Source organism: Onychostoma macrolepis, chromosome 04, assembly GCF_012432095.1.
Source record: "Onychostoma macrolepis isolate SWU-2019 chromosome 04, ASM1243209v1, whole genome shotgun sequence".
Lineage (NCBI taxonomy): Eukaryota > Metazoa > Chordata > Actinopteri > Cypriniformes > Cyprinidae > Onychostoma > Onychostoma macrolepis.
In genome coordinates, this window is record NC_081158.1 from 31,359,357 (window position 1) to 31,376,255 (window position 16,899).

General features: G+C 38.5%; 2 protein-coding genes across 3 annotated transcripts; both read right to left on the bottom strand.

Moving 5' to 3' along the window:
• Positions 1-371: 371 nt before the first annotated feature.
• On the bottom strand, positions 372-2,317 carry LOC131539134 (hemagglutinin/amebocyte aggregation factor-like). Of its 2 annotated transcripts, XM_058773480.1 has the most exons (7): positions 1,949-2,317; positions 1,761-1,795; positions 1,558-1,632; positions 1,388-1,466; positions 894-1,082; positions 650-802; positions 372-469 (listed from the first exon to the last, which is right to left on the bottom strand). In XM_058773480.1, exons 1-7 carry the CDS (start codon positions 1,969-1,971, stop codon positions 424-426), a joined length of 600 nt encoding a protein of 199 aa, XP_058629463.1. In that variant the 5' UTR covers positions 1,972-2,317; the 3' UTR covers positions 372-423. The 2 variants fall into 2 exon arrangements, with proteins under 2 accessions (XP_058629463.1, XP_058629464.1); XM_058773481.1 differs by lacking the exon at positions 1,761-1,795.
• Positions 2,318-4,661: 2,344 nt separating this feature from the next.
• mapk12b (mitogen-activated protein kinase 12b) lies at positions 4,662-16,490 on the bottom strand. Its single transcript, XM_058773387.1, has 12 exons — positions 16,215-16,490; positions 15,040-15,169; positions 14,823-14,881; positions 14,556-14,667; positions 14,427-14,456; positions 14,135-14,182; positions 13,928-14,042; positions 9,491-9,562; positions 9,135-9,214; positions 8,956-9,034; positions 8,699-8,872; positions 4,662-5,108 (listed from the first exon to the last, which is right to left on the bottom strand). The coding sequence occupies exons 1-12, from the start codon at positions 16,331-16,333 to the stop codon at positions 5,032-5,034; spliced, it is 1,095 nt and encodes a 364-aa protein (XP_058629370.1). The 5' UTR covers positions 16,334-16,490; the 3' UTR covers positions 4,662-5,031.
• Between the last annotated feature and the right edge of the window lie 409 nt (positions 16,491-16,899).

The window sequence follows — 16,899 nt, forward strand, 5'->3', positions numbered from 1 at the left end:
ACAAACTTTTCTGCATTTCTTCTTACATGCATGTTACTTTTGACTGTTTTCTCTTGTTGTTGTTTTTAATAAATATTTACCTTTTGATAGCCATTCTTTGTGTGTAAAAGTGATTTTAAAATGAACAAGATTTTTAGGTTTAACGCCTGGCTCGATTTGGGTTCATTTTAGCGCAATGTAGTAATTTTAAACCATAAAAAAGCAACCCAGCATGCAGCGCTGGTTTGCCAAAATAACCCAAATTGGGTTATTTTTAACCCAGCAGTTTTTAGAGTGTAACTTGTAATGAAAAAGTTAGTAAATAAAAATTCTGAGTTGTCTCAGAATTTTGGACCGGTCCGTTCCACTAAAAAAATAATCACATGCCATGTGCATTGCCATTCTTGTTTATTTCAGAATTGAGATTATTTGCATTTCAGAGTCTCAACATTGTACTTTAGTACAATACTTGTACTTCCAGCGACGGTCTCTGAAAACATTAAAAAAGATCATGTTAGCATTGAAATATGCAGTTTTACATGCAATTAATTCCTGTATCACATTTGCATCACCTTTTTACTGTCTACCGAAAACCTTAATCAAAATTCAAATGAACAAAATATACAAGAGAGAAAAGAGAAAAATATGACAAATCTGCTGCTATACTTACTCATATTTATTGTCATGGAAGCTTTCGGCACCCACCAAGTAGTGTGAGCTTGGTGTGGTCCACTGGAACGCCTCATCAAACCAGTTCACATAAGTTGTCCACTGGCAGTTAGAAGTACAGTAGCCTTTTTTTCTACAGCAGTAAAACTGCCAACTGTGTGTAAAAAAAATAATACCAGAGTACAATAGACATAAGCTCAGGTGAACACACAAAACATCAAAATTAGTCCAAAATCAGAGCTCACCGTCTGTCCTCATGGTGGTCGCTGTGGTAGCTGCTTATCCCTGCGACGATGGAGTTTGTTGGACACGTATAGGTGAACGTTTGGTCAAAATTATTGACGTAAGGTGACATGAAACACTCTGTGCCAGAACCAAAGGTGTTTTTACAGCCGAACTCCCACAACCGGTCCTCATAATGATTATGATGTTCACTTGGTTTATTCATTAGGCAAGGAAACAGTAAGAGGCAACAGATTTATCAACTTGATGTTCCGATGTGTTCTGTTTCATTACTGTACTATTATTTTTGAGAATGTATAGGCTACTTATGTGCCTTGGAAATGGAATATTAACTCCACTTTCCTGGGGTTACAAATTACCATGCTTATCGCTCATAGTGTAAACTGCATTCATTGATCCGTATTTTGTAGACCACACTGACCCATGATGTTTTGACTTTAATATCATTTTAACAGTAACTATACCTTTACAGAAGTACATTCTGCTTTTTACTCACCTCTTTATATAGGATATGGTCTGTCCTGCTGGGCAGTTAAAATCCACAGGCTGGTCATAGCTGTTATCCCAGAGCGGCTCTGTGGGATTTCGTTCAGACTGAACACTTAACAACTTAACAAGCATTTCCATCAATTCTTAAAAACAAACAGTTTTCATAAAGTTTCCCACCTTGTCCGTTGGCCAAGAGACCTGTCAGCAGTAGAAATACAGCAGCTCTCCTCATGGCGTCGTTGAGTGAAATTACTAGACAGAAAGGTAGGGCTTTTATAAAGACCTCAGTCCTTATGATCACATGTGGAGCGTATGGTCAGTCTGTTACTGAACAAGTGGGATCTAATCTAAATGTTTAAACAGGTGGGACTGATTTCTACCTTCAAGGTGATTTCTCAGGAACAGACATGCTGTGCTAAAAAAAAATAATAATCCTTAATTTTTTTAGCAGCAAGTTTAAACTGTTTAAAATTTGTTTAGCTGCCAGCAGTGCAGTTTTACAGATATAAAACAAACTTCCCAGCTATTTATGCACTAAATATCTTTAATTAGTTATAAACACACTCACTTTCTGCACTTCTTAAAGTGCATATTGCAGGTTAAAATTTTTTCCAAATGAATATATAAACTTGTATGAAAATACCATATGAACCGTTAATGCAGGATTTGAAAATGTTTTACAAGACGTGAGTGCACAAATTTAGAAGAAAAAGTGACGCTTTCCTTGACGGCTCTCAAAACCCGCTTTTTTTTTCAACATCGCGTCATATTACGTCACATAAGGGAGTCGTGTGCCGCGCGCTGCTGGTGTTCAGTAGAGCACGCGCGAGTCAGTGTGTTTTCGAGAGTTATTCTTATTTCAGTTGTGTAAATAAACATTTAAAATTTCCTCAGCATCCGAACTGTCGTTGCGATCCATTGCTTTCCTGTGGTTGAAATGGTCCGCTCTCCCTTTTGATGCGTCACTTCCGGTTTTGGCGGTTTTCAGATGCGGAAGTAAAATTCTCTCACAAAAACGACTCCAGAAGCCTTAATAGCGTATTTTAAAGTTTATTTTAAAGAAAATCTAGTTCCTACATTATTTTTCTATACATCGACTCACTGGGGTCTCTAACCTGAAATATGCCCTTTAAGGATGTCAGACAAAGTGACCTTTTAGCAGAGGTGGGTAGTAACGAGTTATATTTACTTCGTTACATTTACTTGAGCAATTTTTTTGGGTAACTAATACTTTTAGAGTATATTTAAAAATGGGTACTTTTACTCTTACTTTTAGTGAAAAAAACGGTAGCTACTTTTACTTCGTTACTGTGGGCGACGCTCCTCTCGTTACTTTATCTTAATGCAATACAAGTTAAAAATCCTTCAATTTATTCCAAGCGCGCCGTCTAATTTTTTTTCTGGGCAATGAGCGATGCCCGTTCGCGAAGGATTCATTCTTTTGAGTCAATTCTGTTAGAAGGCATGATCAAACCAGTAGGCAGACCAGTGAATCGGTTCGCGAATCAGTTTGAATGATTCGTTCACTTCCCTGCAGCACGCGCTGAGTCGTCTGAAGCGGTTCTCTATGGAGTCAATTTAATGCCGCATATATATGCAAAAGAAAATAAAGTTTTGCAAAAGAAAATGAAGTATTGCAAGAAGAAAATAAGTTTTGCAAACAAAAATAAAGAATTGCAAAATATAAATGAAACAGAGCAAAAGCAATGATTTTGCAATACATATTTTCCATGGCCATATCTACTAATTTATTTGCAATGCAGCTTTTATTTTGCGTTTCAGTCAAGTTTGAGCTTGCGATACCGTTTTCCCCTTTGTGCTTCACGTTTCTGCGCGTCTCACTTTGTGGCGCTGTTTTGACATGGGGGTGGAGTCAGGAGACGGGGGCGTGTCCAACAGGCATGGGCATTGGTCCCTGGAAGTGACGTCATCGGCCCGAGACACAGATCACAGCTGATCCAGGCACTGTCATTGAGCAGAGGCATGCGGGCGGATCGTTTCCTTTTATTCACTAGCTTTAAAACATGCATGTTTTCATTTTATTAACAAATGTATATGTGTATTAGCAGCGTTTGCTCAAGTTAAAGAAGTTGTTAATATGAACATCTGCTGTTTATTTCTCTCAATGTGTGCACACTTTAGCATTAAAATGTGTATTGTTTCATTTGGTTAACTAAATGTGCATTAATAGTGCTTGTTTAAAATCTCTTAACCTGTGCACAGCGCTTCAGAGTTACTGCTAGTTTTAATGTAAAAGAATGCAATTAACTTCATAAACTATACATCATTAAAAAGGTCTAAGACTCAAGCTTCATATCCATCTCGACTTCGTTTTTCATTTACATAACTCCTGGCATAAATTAAGAAATGACTGTCACTGGAAGTTAAAAAAAAAAAAAAAAATCTTAATTTAATTAATTTAATTAATCTTACCACTCAGCATACCCTGTTAAAAAAGTCACCGCTCGCCACTGGTGTATATATATATATATATATATATATATATATATATGTGTGTGTGTGTGTGTGTGTGTATATGTATGTTTGTATATAAAATTTTATCTATATATCTAAATAAAAAAAATACTATATTCAGTATATGATCCAAAGTAACTAGTAACTAACTACTTGAGTAGTTTTTTTATCCAATACTTTTTTACTCTTACTCAAGTAACTATTCAGACTATTACTTTTACTTTTACTTGAGTAAATATTTCTTCAAGTACGTTTACTTTTACTTGAGTACAGTTTTTGGGTACTCTACCCACCTCTGCCTTTTAGTTACATTGATTTGTTAATGTTTTTTTTTTTTTTTTTTTCAGCCTTTATTAGGGAATTTTTTATCTGTATCATCTGTGGGAAAATAGCACATGTGCACCTTCCGCAGTAAATATAGTTAAGCATGTTACCATTTTATTTTTATGCTGGGTGTTTTAAGGTAAACTTATGTAAGCGGAGTTATGCAATCTTACTCAGGAAAAGCTATAGGGTTATTGCACTGAGAGAGGATAAATATCTATTATTATACCGTATGTGCTGAAAATTCTCAAATAATTATATACTCTGAATTTTTTTTAAATGAATAAATACTAAAACAAAGATTATTGGAGCATGTTTTACAAGGAAATGCTATTTCAGTCTTTTGCTTCAAACTTCCACCTTTAAGTCAGTGTACTTGCTGTTTCTTGGTAACTATTTATGAAATTTACTAGCAATTTCTGAGTGAAAATTGTTTCACTACCAAATGTTTTTCAGTTTAAAAAAATCACGAGACACTCATTAAGATGGTTTTATTTATTAATTAAAAAAAGAGGTGCAGTGTTAAATGTGCTAACCATGACATATTCTGTGTAAAACTATTGTATTAATAAATTAAATAAGAACTGATCAGTAAAGTAAATAAACCATAAGCCTACTGGCACGCTGAAATCATTAAGACTAGCATTCATACAGAAAGGTTTTTGGGTGCAGGTATAAAATGGATTTTGCATATTCAAGTCAAGTAATAAAGAGAGTTTACATAACCGTATAATAATCTGAAACCTCATAATTTAACAACATTGTGACAAACTCGTCATATTTTTTACATTCATTCCATTTTCTTTTAGCATGCATTTATGCATTTTATGTATGGTGTGTATCTGCGTTCAGTTAGAGGGATGTTTCTTTGGAGTCTCTGATCTCTGTGATGGGTGGCTGGAATGACAGGATCTCTGTAAAAGTGTGACCTGCAAAGTGAAAGACAGAAATGACAATCAATCAACTCTTGCCTAGTCATTCTAAACTTTAACCCATAGAAATAAAACCAGGCAATTCTCCTATTTTAGATTACAGTTATTGAAGGGGTCATCGGATGCCCATTTTACACAAGTTGATATGATTCTTTAGGGTCTTAATGAAAAGTCTATAACATACTTTGGTTAAAAATTCTCAATGGTAGTGTAAAAACACCTTTTTAACCCTGTCAAAATCAGCTCTGTCTTCAGCACGCTGATCTAGTCCTTGTTTCTTTAAATCCTAGTGAGCTCTGATGACTCCGCCCCTCTCTTCCGTGGAGTTACGAGCAGACCATAGATATGAGTAGATTCCTATTGGACCACGCCAGATACGTTGACTTGTCAGCCATCTCGCATTCACAATAATCAATGAATATTCAAAGATATACAAGCGTATAACTTGCTGCAAAGACTTGCAGAAGCCTCGCCTTCTGATCGAAAGAGCCAATCACTAATCGGTAAAGTCAGTGCGTCACTGCAGCTGCCGTTAGAAGACCCGGTTGCTATAGAAACAGCGTTCTAAGACGTGCCCTCAGGACTGTGCATGCGCACTGGTTGATCTTAGCCTGAAAAATAAACTTTATAATAATAATCTCGTCGTGCACCTCGGGGAAAAAGGGGCCGGGCCTCCGCAGGGTGTCCTTTCGGCCGCGATCCGACTGGAGGTACCACTCATTCAGACGGCTTCTGGCCGGCTCGGCAGGAGGTGCCCACTCCAAACCGAGCTCATCCACTGCCTTGGACAGGATGCTTAGGAGCTCGACATCACTGTGATGGAGGTCCCTTGCGTCGCTGCCGTGGAGCATAGTGTAATCCAGAGGGCTGTTGGATCACTCCTCTCACGCAGACGCTGCCACCGAAATGGCATCATCCTCCTTTTCAGTACCCTGCATGGCACCGAAAGACACCGCATCTCGAGCTTCGGGGGAGGGCCGGAGATCAGCGGTCATGAAGCGCACTGGAAGGGGACCTGCAGCAGGGGGGTGAGGAGCGTGTGGGCACTGAGCCGGTGCGGGCTCGTCACTTGATCCTGACAGATCCGCATCAGAAACTCGCGGCACTTTCCTCCTTGGCTCGAAAGAGACTGCAGAGGAAGAGCGCGGCAGAGCTAGTTGAGCGAGTTCATCGCCTTGGACAGAGTCCGGAGACTCATATTCCCGCAGTGGGGGCAGTCCGACCCCGCAAACGCCGCCTCTGCGTGGGTACGACCCAGGCAGAAGACGCACGATTCGTGGCCGTCAGAAGATTCGATTGGCTCCGCACAGGAGAGGCAATCCTTGTGTCCGAAGCTCACCGGAACACAGCAGGGGGAGAGAAGGCGTGTCCGCTGCAGCGTGTAGATCATGGTGAGTAGTTCTTTCTTGATAGGCTTCTTGCTTCTCGTAGAAGGTTGGCTGAAGGAAAAGATTCTGAATGGATGACGTACAAGCGCTGCCTTATATAGAGTGGGATTCCCGCTCATATTTCATGCGCTTGAACACCATTGGCCAGTTTCACTGCCGTGATTCAATAAGGCTTCAGTAGTATTTGAGGAAAGGGTATTTTCCCATAGCAATGTAGAGTCATCAACTCGATAGGGAACAACATTTATGACAGTTGTCAGATTTCTTTGGTGATTTCAAATATGGAATTTAATAGTTAGCTTAATGAACAGTTTTGAAGAATTTGATGTTTCCCCATTCAAAGAGATAGGAGTTGCACTTGGATGCCCGAGAGGTGTTTCAAAGATGGCCGCCGACTGACTTGACTTGCCTTAAAGGGACTTTGCTTGCTGTTGTAGACGCATACAGTCAATGCGCTCTAAAGCCTCGTTCAGACTGTCAGCCCAAATCTGATTTTGTGCACATCAGGACGGAATCTGGTTTGATTAACTGTCTGTCCACACAGCATATTGCAACTGTTCAAATCCGATTTGTGCGTCCATAAATGCCCTTTTGTTTTTACTGAATGTGTATTGGTTTCTATGGTAATGCCATTCCGTTGTTATGCCTACGCTAAAAACAACAGTGACAGCAATACAGATGTTGTCTTACGGTCACAGCTCAATGCCCTGTAGTATTATGGGCGAATTTCAAATGTCTTTTTTGCGCCCTTGAAGGGCACTTCGGGAAGGGGACGCCATTTGTAGGGACGTTCCAAACGAAAGTGAACAACTGAATCCCTTCACGAAGCGCCCTTCCAGAAGTCCGTTAGTGAAGGGAACATGCGATGGTCACAGTTTGTGATCATGTGATCTTCACTTAGGAGATCTTGCGATGCATTTTAAAGCAAAGTTGGGGTTTATTTTGACTTTACATAAAAAAACGTAAGTAGAATAAGCTAATACAATTTTTCTTTATTTTTATGTAATACAAAATATTTTCGTCAGTGATTAAAAATTAAGACTGTATTGTTAGCAAGTGTAGTTTGAAAAAGTTTAATAGTAAATAAGAGACAATTAGACAGTATTTGATTAAAATAATAACAATAAGAAGAAATATTTATTTGCAGCAACTGTTGGAGCGCTGAATGATGCACTCACGCGCAGCGTTGTCAGGTAACATTTTGTCCATCATTCCCTTGGCCAAAGGAGTTCCAAACGCTTATACTAGACCGTAATGCCCTACACCCTTCAAAGAACACACTTCAAGGGCTCTGCCCTTCGAAGGGAGTAGCGCATGGGGATGCTCACTTCCGTTTGGAATTCGCCCTATATTTCGTCTTGTGAGGCAGTGGCAGAAACGCAGGAAGCTTGAATGTGCGGCTTTACTCCGTGCTGCCGTCTTTTTTTTTTTTTTTTTGTGTCTTCGCTACATTCAAAACGCAAAGAAGTACGTATAGCAGTATATTGTTTTTCCCCGCTTGACTTGCACTTCGCAATGACACAAGCTTGTTTCTGCAAAGATGTTCAGCATGTTTTCTGCAAAAAGGTCTGACGTGTTTACATTTTACGTGGCTTGAGGGCGTGAAAAAGCTACCCTAAATCCGATCTGACCGGTCAGACTGAAATGGATTTCCAGAAATGCGATTTGAATAAGATTCCAAACCACATACGAATGTAGCTCGAAACGGATTTGCACAGATCGGATTTCATGTAGTTCGTTGCCGTTCAGACTATTTAAATATGATCGGATTTCAATCGGATTTGGGCTGACAGTCTGAACGAGGCTAAAGAGTCGCAGACCGTTCCATAAATGGCGGATGGCTTACGTATCGTGGCCCATAGAAACAGTCGATAATGAGGCATCTAGGTATATCTATGGAGCATACTAATCTTCAGCCGCGAAACTGGCTAACTAGCACATTATTAAGGCAATTTGCAAAGATGCATAAAAACCCTTATACTCACTTCTTCTGTACATTAAGCCAGATCATGAATGATTCGCGCAAACATAGACGCATTTAGGCAGACTGACGCATTCATTTCAAAGTGAAAGTAACAGCTCTGGTTTTTTATCATTATAGGATGGATGTGTACACACACTTCCAACACACTTTTATGTTCAAACAAATTGAAAAGTGAATTTTGCATCCGATGACCCCTTTAAGATGTTATCTCATACGTTTCCATTGATCCAGAGGCATTTCTGTGTTGTCCATAGAGTGATCATAAGGCAGGGCCTCCGTCTCTTCCTCAGGTTCTCTGAACTCTGTGAACAGCGGGAGCTCAAGTGCCTCTGCAGCGCTCACGCGTTTCTCAGGATCCAGAACCAGCATCCGCTCCAGAGCGCTCACCGCTGAAATAAAATAGGTGCTCATTAGACACAAATAACTCTTACAACTGACCCTAACAGTATAACAAAAGAAAGAATTGGCTTACCTTCTGAGCTAGCTTTAAAGAAAATAGTGTTTAAGTCCTTCTTTGGTACTTTAGGTAGACCTCTGATGTAGTTTTTGGCCTGTTTGGGTGGATGCAGAAAACACATATGCATCAGTTTTGCATGCGTGTATGCAGTTAATTTCTCTTCTAGTGTTTGTTTTTATCTATAATATACTCACATCTTGGCTTTGTAGCTTCATGATGAAATCTGGTGCTGGTGTTCCTGTGATTTTCATGATCTCTCTCAGCTGGTCCAAATCTGCATGTCTATGTCAAGGATTCAGTGAAAGAATAGAGGCAGTACAAGCACGTTTTTGCAGTAAACACAGAATTTATCTGTTTAATCTCTACCGTGGGTTGTAGTAAAGTCAGTTCAGTTGACTGGTTTTCAAATGTGCAGTGATAGCTACATGTAAATACACATGTAAAGAACAACATATTATTTTTCCATTAAATTAAATCAGTCAGCTAATCAAAAGGCACTAGAACATATAAAAGCAAAAATCATCTTTCAGTTACACTGTAAAAAAGATACGGTCATTTCCTTTAAAAAGTGGCCTTCCAAGCAACATCTCCGCCATGATGCAGCCCACCGACCAGATATCAACTAAAACAGAAGAATAGAGTTAATAATCACATCAGTCTTTGAACCAGCTGTTCATAAGTTCTTACTTAACTTGGAATATAAAGTTCACAATAGATGCTTAGTAACTACTAGATAGTCTGTAACTAACTTTGCAAATTTGGTTGCACCATTTGTTTTTAAGGCAGAATGGAGTAATGTATAGGTGCATAATATGAAGCTTACCCTCATCCAATTACAAATTTTAAATTTGTAAGCAGAAGTTGTTGAAATGTTGTGAATTTAATTTTTTCCATGATTCTAACCTCTTTTATCTCCCATAACTAATGGTAAAAATACATTTCTGTTGAAATGTAGCTGCCTCAAAAGCATGTCTGATATCAGTTTCATGACCTTCATGAACAAACACTGCCTGCAAAGTCACTGGAAAGCAGCATGTCAGCAGCCAAGGTTTCAGAGTAGACGACTTCACTGAACAACAACCGTTTACCATTTCTCTTGGAGCTGCGCCACAGCAGAAAATAGCTTAAATCGTTGCTGTAAGTAGCCTACTAAAAAATAAAAGCGACTTGACTAGGTTAAAAAGGACATAACACACAGTTTCGCCAGTCTCATGTTAATCTTGAGAACCTATAGTGTAGTATGCATCATTTACATCTCCGAAGAGCCTTCAGTTCATCAGGTTTTTAAAAGAAAGATACAGCTTACGATTCTCTCCGAAAACAGCCGAGCTCCTGGCGAGCCGTGGGCGGAGCTGAAGAGTTGCGAGCAATTACAGGCCGATTGGCAACAAACACAGATCTTTGATGCAGTTTTACAGCAGCTCCTAGTCATCATGACAGGGATCTTTATCGCTGGGACTGCTCCGTCTTTTAGTATCAAACAATGTGCAAATCCAGTGTCAGAATGTATCTTGTTATAAAACATTCGTCGTTGTGAAACTCTGTTGCTGCCCTGGAAAAACAAATTTCATCCGCTGTTCACGTAACACTGAAAAGGTTATCCTTTCCTCACATCCAAAAACACATCTTTAGAGACATTCTTCTCGAGCAACCTTTACAAAAAGAAGTTTATTCAAGTGTGCTATTAGTATACATCTTTTAAACTAAAAATAGGAAAGTATACTGTTAGCCTACTTTTTATGTACTTCTCAGAAATATACTTAAAATGACATTTAAGTATACTTGACTTATACTTAGAAAAAGTCTAAATATATTTGAGCTATACTTGTGCTCCGAGAATCTGTGTTTTCATTGTTATACGGTAGGGGGCGCTAGTACACATCGTCTGTACAGAGTTTCCAAAAAAAATACCACAAGTGAAGAAGAAACCAAAACAACAGATGCTTTCACGTGTTAAAACAGCATCAAAACTGTGTAACGTTATGGAATAAAATGTTGACCAATGAAGAGGTAATAATGACTGTCAAGCTTTGGGGTGTTGATCGACTCCATCTACGTTTTGATTATCATTCTGAATCCAATTCATAGTCTTTTTTCAGCTTTTTGTGTAATGCTAACTCAGTCACTTCCGAATCAGTTATGATCAATGCGGTGAATTCACGTGTTCAGTTAACAAACTTGAATGATTCAGAGGTGAGTCCATTGGGGAAACAAATTCCACTCGCTAAATTCCCAATTCCTAGTGATAACCATAAATATTTAGTTTAAACGTAAAGCTATGTTACAATTCAGTTCATGGTGCAATGCAATAATATTTAGCAGTGCGTACGTCAAAAATAGGCTAAGCTGTAACTAATGCACAGTTGGTGCAACCTACTCTATAGAGTGGTGGAACTATGATGTCACTTTGTAGGCGAAAACCCGGAAGCGAGTTAGCATTTTAGCGCTTCCGGTTCCATCGTCCCAGAGTCAATGGGTTTTTTGAATGGGATTTTGGTTAAATCCCTTAAATAAGGTCCGTGGTTCACACAGGCTCAAGATACTTTGACGTTTTATTCTACGACATAAAACACACCAGTTACACCACACTCGTGATTTTTTTAAACTGTTATGTTTCTTAAAAAAGACGGTTGCTAAATGGGACTACAGGCGCTGTCGGAGACATTAAACGTCATCACGCCGAACAGTTTATCAATTTAGTATTTTCCAGTTGTAGTATAATTTGTAATTCAATTAATTGTAGAATAACCAATGAATAGTTTCCCGCATTTTATATTGTTGTTCAACAATGTTTTTTTGCTTTGCCCCAAAAAGTGACACAAGTCTTCGGAGGGAAGATGCTTGAGTTTATCGCTTACTGATGTGGAGACTCTGGGTTCGTACCATAAGGTAAACTTATATTACGATTAATCCATGTAAACACCACATTTACCGGCTTTACGTGGTAAAAGTGAAACTTTAATGATGCATTGTGCTTAAAGCCAAGTTAACATTAAATATTTACGGCCACAAGAAGCTTTTCCTAGAAGCAAGGATAAAATAACATTTTGTGTACCATTCCTAACAAAATGATAGCTGAAATGTGGTACTTTGTTCACTAAAATTTAAAGTTTAATCTTACCATATCCAAAAACTCGTTCACTCTGCTGTTATTTAATAGATTAAATGCACTAGAAGTTTACTGAATAGTATGTGGAGATGTTTTTAATTCAAATATTCATATTAATCAAGGATTTGTTGACTTTTAATGCACCTAATTTCGAAATGTACAGAAATACGTGCTTTCAAATGTCCTTTAGTTAAGATTATTTCATTTATTCACTATACTATTTATTACTAATGTCTCATTTCAGTTTTAGTTTGTCTCTAGTTTTGTATTTATTCCAGTTTATATGAAAAGGTTCATGTAGCGTGGATTGACATTCATATAAAGAGTAAATCCTTCACTGAACATGTTAAAAATAAGTTTGAGAAAGTTGTCAGAAGCATGGTGGTGGTGATGTTGAAGGCGAGCGACCGTGGTGCTGTAGTTCGTTTATAGCAGGGTTCCTCAAATCTTTCCCTGGAGGGCCAATCTGCTGCAGAGTTTAGCTCCAACCCTGATCAAACTCACCTACCTGTGATTTTCTAATGATCTTGAAGACTGATTAGCATGCTCAGGTGTGTTTGATTAGGGTTAGAGCTAAACTCTGCAGGAGTAGGCCAGATTTGAGGATGCCTGGTTTATAGCCTAAGTTTAGCCTTTTAGTTCTGGCGCTTTTATTTAGGCATCAAAATTCGTCAAATTTATATTATTTTGTGAAGATTAGCTTGATGAACAAAACATGTAAGCTTCATGAACTATGATTGAACACAGAGCTTATTTTTTGCGATTATCCAAAAGCCTATAGAAAAATCCTATTGGCTTTTTGTCGAGGGAACCAGTTTACAGTGTTGCCAACTAATTTTCAGGGGAAGTTGCTAAAGGAAGGTCGATCTGTTGCTAAAAGTTGCTAAATGACATTGCTGACAAAACTGCATCAAATCGCAGCAAAAATATATATAGTTAATTTAAATTTGTTTGTAAAATAATATAACGTAATATAATATTAAAATTTAAATGTATTTTTAAATACAACATTGAATTATTGAACACTTACACATTTTTGAACAATTACAATTTAAGTTTTTTTTTTTTATTAGCTAGTAAACCAGTAAAACTACACATTCTGAACAGTTATAGTTTTAAGCAGTGTATTAGTAGTTAGTGTTACGCTTTAAGTAAAGTCTGTAAAAGTAGGGCACAATCTACTATGTTAATGTGAAGGAATTTTCTGTATTGATTTTTCATGTTTTTTTTTTGCTGTTTTTTTTTTTTTTACCTGCATTTTAAATTACGCATTGTATTTTGTGTTTTCAGGTTACAGGGTTACAACGGATAATGGATAACACATAATGTCCTGAAAAATTACTAGTACCTTTTCCATTTTTCTAGATATTTGTTTTTTACAGTCTACTAACTGATCAACAATCGCAGGTACAAGCTAAGGTGTATCATAAATGAACAATTATTATTAAATTGAACAATTGCAAATAGCAGCTAACCTAATTCGTGTGATGTGTGTACTGCTAGGCATCTTTGGTTTCCTCGTTTTGTGTAATTTAGATGGAAATTGTTTGCCTTTTTATCGTTTAAGTCACTTGTCAAAAGTTGCTAAAAGTTGCCAAATAAATTTTAAAAATAGCAAAATTTGTTGCCAGGTGCTTTTGGAAGAAAAAGTTGCTAGGGTAGTGTGAAAAGTTGCTAAATTTAGCAACAAAATTGCTAAGTTGGCAACACTGCCAGTTTCATGATAACAGCCGATCTGCCTACAAAGTGACCTCATAGTTCCCCCACTCTATTGTGATACTGAGCTCACTGTGATGTCCTACAGCGACATCTAGTGGTAAGACAATGTAATAGCTACATTTATTTGTGCACGTCTTTATTGGTATTTCTGTATCTGACCTGTTTGTGAGTAGTGCATCCAGTTGAGGATAACCTCTGGTGCTCTGTACCAGCGGGTCACAACATAACCCGTCATCTCTGAATCTGCCTGACGTGCAAGTCCAAAGTCCAAGATCTGCATACAAATGTTACCGTCTTTTACATTTGTCAAGATAGTAGGTGTAGACATTCATTTAAATTGTGCTGTAGACCGAGTTACTTTAATACCTTCAACTCACAGTCCTGGTTCACGGCCAGATTTCCTGGTTTGAGATCCTGAAGAACGACAACCAAAGTAGACATTTACTGAAAACACAACTAATACATATACATCTATTGTAGTAAAAATGCTTATTATATACAGCCTGTTTTTAAAGAAACAGAAATGCACGCCTCCATAAATTTTCTCAGACTTTATAAAAGAGAAGAGAAGGACAGAGGATGAATGAATGTCAGGGTTGAATGAAGTGGTCACCCAACCCCCTCTGTGCATCTATTTAAACTCTCCGAGGTCACTTACCCTGTGAATGATCCCGGCTGAATGAATGTACTGTGGAAACAGAGTAAGAGCGAGAGATTTATAGATACCACAAAGTTATAAAGGACAGAGTGCTTCACAAATGTGATTGTGTGTAAATCTGTGCCTAACCTTCAGACCCCTCAGTATCTGATAGACCAAAAACTGCACCCTGTCCTCCGATAGTCTCTCCATCTTCATCAGCTTTCCCAAATCAGTGCCCATAAACGGCATCACCAGGTAACTGAGAGAAAAGACATTAGCTGTTGTTTCATCGTTGGTCTGTGATGACAGAACTTAAAACAATTGCTAATGATCTGAGTTACATAATAGTAAAATCTAGATTTTTAGGTTGAAATCTCCTAAAATAGTGCATTAGGACTGAAAGAATTGACTCACAAATCCTGAAATCTGTCCAACAAGATTTCTGAGGTAAAGGCGTCCAGCAGTCCAATAACCTGAACAATCAGTTAGAATTAGATGTTAGGGTGCATGAACTACATTAACAAAGAAAATATATGGCAAAGCAAGGGAAAACAGCAACCTTATGAGATTATTAATTAATGACACAGTTCTTTAATAATGTACATGGTAAATGTAGATGTTGGTAACATACATTCTCATGTTTCATGTGCTTGAGGAGTCGTAGCTCTCTGTAAGCGCGTTTGGCGAACAGTCGGGACTGGAACGGCCGGTGGAGCTTCTTGATGGCCACACGCACTCCTGTCTTGCGGTCAATGGCTGAACTTTGGATATATTGAGAAGAGTAAGAGCAATGCTTAACAATTGTGTCTATAACCACCTACAAGACCATTGAGAGGCCGAAGTCCACCATCCGTGGACATTGCATTGTCATGCTGATTGCATTTCTCTATGTCTGGACCTGAAATGTGGCCAGGAAAGAGGTTGAGTACATAGCATAATGTGCAACAGGTTCATTACTCAATCTAAAACTTGAGCAACTTGTGAAGAATCTATTAAAGCCTGCTGAAGACCAACACAATGTCTTTAATTCGGCAACTTCTGCTTGTTAAACGCTGACAATGGCATCAGTGGGGAGGCTTTGTTATGTGACCTCTGGTCTTGCAAAGGGAGAAAGGTTTACAGAGGTTTCACAGTTTCACCCAAATAAGCCACGAGGCCTTTCGTTGAAGGAGAATTAAGAAAACAGATGGAAGTGTATGATGCAATTTAAAAAATAAGGCCAATCTAATAGCATTCATTGCGCATTGCACAGCTCTCTTGAGAAATATCCTCCTATCTACTGAAGTTACAGAGCCGCGGCTATTGCTTTGTTTCAACATGCAAAGTAATTTCAACAGAATTAAACAAACGCGATGTGGGGTGTCTGGGGGTTGGGGCTTCAAACAAAACTGGAGGGGCTTATATGTAAAAATAATGCATTTAAGTACATATACAGTACAGTTAAACAGCATTTTTATACAACGTTTCAGCAGCCACAAAAGTTAACTTTAGCTACAAGTTAGTTGACATGCACTAAATAGACGCTCGAGAACATAAATTGCGTTCGTCAGCAGTAACCATAGCAACAGAACGCCGCTCGAACAAATTACTGCCATTTCTTACAAATTTGTAACACACTTAGCTATATACAATACAATATACAATATTATTAAGAAAGCTGTATTGCGTAAGACGACTCTTTGCACCAAATTCCGAAAACTAGGCTACGAAACCGAAATTCTTTTTAAATTCAATCCCCTGAAAGTAACTGAATAATTCGGACACGCTAAATAGTTATTAACTTTTAAATACTAATAATATACTTACCAGACCGTTCCGTACGCTCCGGTTCCTATCTGAATGAGATCTCTGTATCTCTCCGGCACGTCCCAAACGGTTCTGTTTATCTCCTGGCGATAAAATCCTGCCCTGGTTCGGAGTGACATCCTCGGAGAGTGTTGAAAGTAATGTGAAATGTGAAACTATCCTTTTTACGGTCTCATTGTTTATCGGGTATTTTGATAAAGAAACTCTCAGAGAACGAGAGCAAACGGAGCGCAACTTGGAGAGCCCCGGTGGATTTGGGGGCGGTTCGAAGTTCCCTCAATTACGTACTAGAGACTCGCTGGAATAAACATTTGAACACCGTAAAGCAGGACTGTTATCGGATCTGTAAATGAGGTTTAGTCGACTCCTTCTAGTTTTAACACCGCTTAACACCGTGACAGGTTTCAGGAAAAGAGTTTGATTTTATTAAAAGAGATGGTGAGGGGGTCGTGGATACATGCTAAGGGGACTGGCTGACTCACAAAGGGAAAAAGACCAATCCAGTCCCGATGAAACAGCTGAAGGCAGTTTTTATCTTTGTTAAAGGCATGCAAGAGACCAGGCGGAGGGTGCAGATACCCTGGGCTATACATAAGGGCAAAGTGCTAAGGCCACATAACAGGACATCTGAACAAGAGAAGTGACACTTGTTTGTACCAAGTGGTTAGTATATTGTTTACACTGT

Bases quoted from the DNA above. Each gene is read 5' to 3' on its own strand.
- LOC131539134 (XM_058773480.1), bottom strand. From the start codon at position 1,971: ATGCACTTTAAGAAGTGCAGAAA. The intron at 1,796-1,948 runs GTGAGTGTGTTT...ATTTTTTTTTAG, and splicing joins CACTTTAAGAAGTGCAGAAA to CACAGCATGTCTGTTCCTGA. The intron at 1,633-1,760 runs GTAGAAATCAGT...CTTTCTGTCTAG, and splicing joins CCTGAGAAATCACCTTGAAG to TAATTTCACTCAACGACGCC.
- mapk12b (XM_058773387.1), bottom strand. From the start codon at position 16,333: ATGTCACTCCGAACCAGGGCAGGATTTTATCGCCAGGAGATAAACAGA. The intron at 14,882-15,039 runs GTATGTTACCAA...CTGATTGTTCAG, and splicing joins AGCACATGAAACATGAGAAT to GTTATTGGACTGCTGGACGC. The intron at 9,035-9,134 runs GTGAGTATATTA...CCACCCAAACAG, and splicing joins TGAAGCTACAAAGCCAAGAT to GCCAAAAACTACATCAGAGG.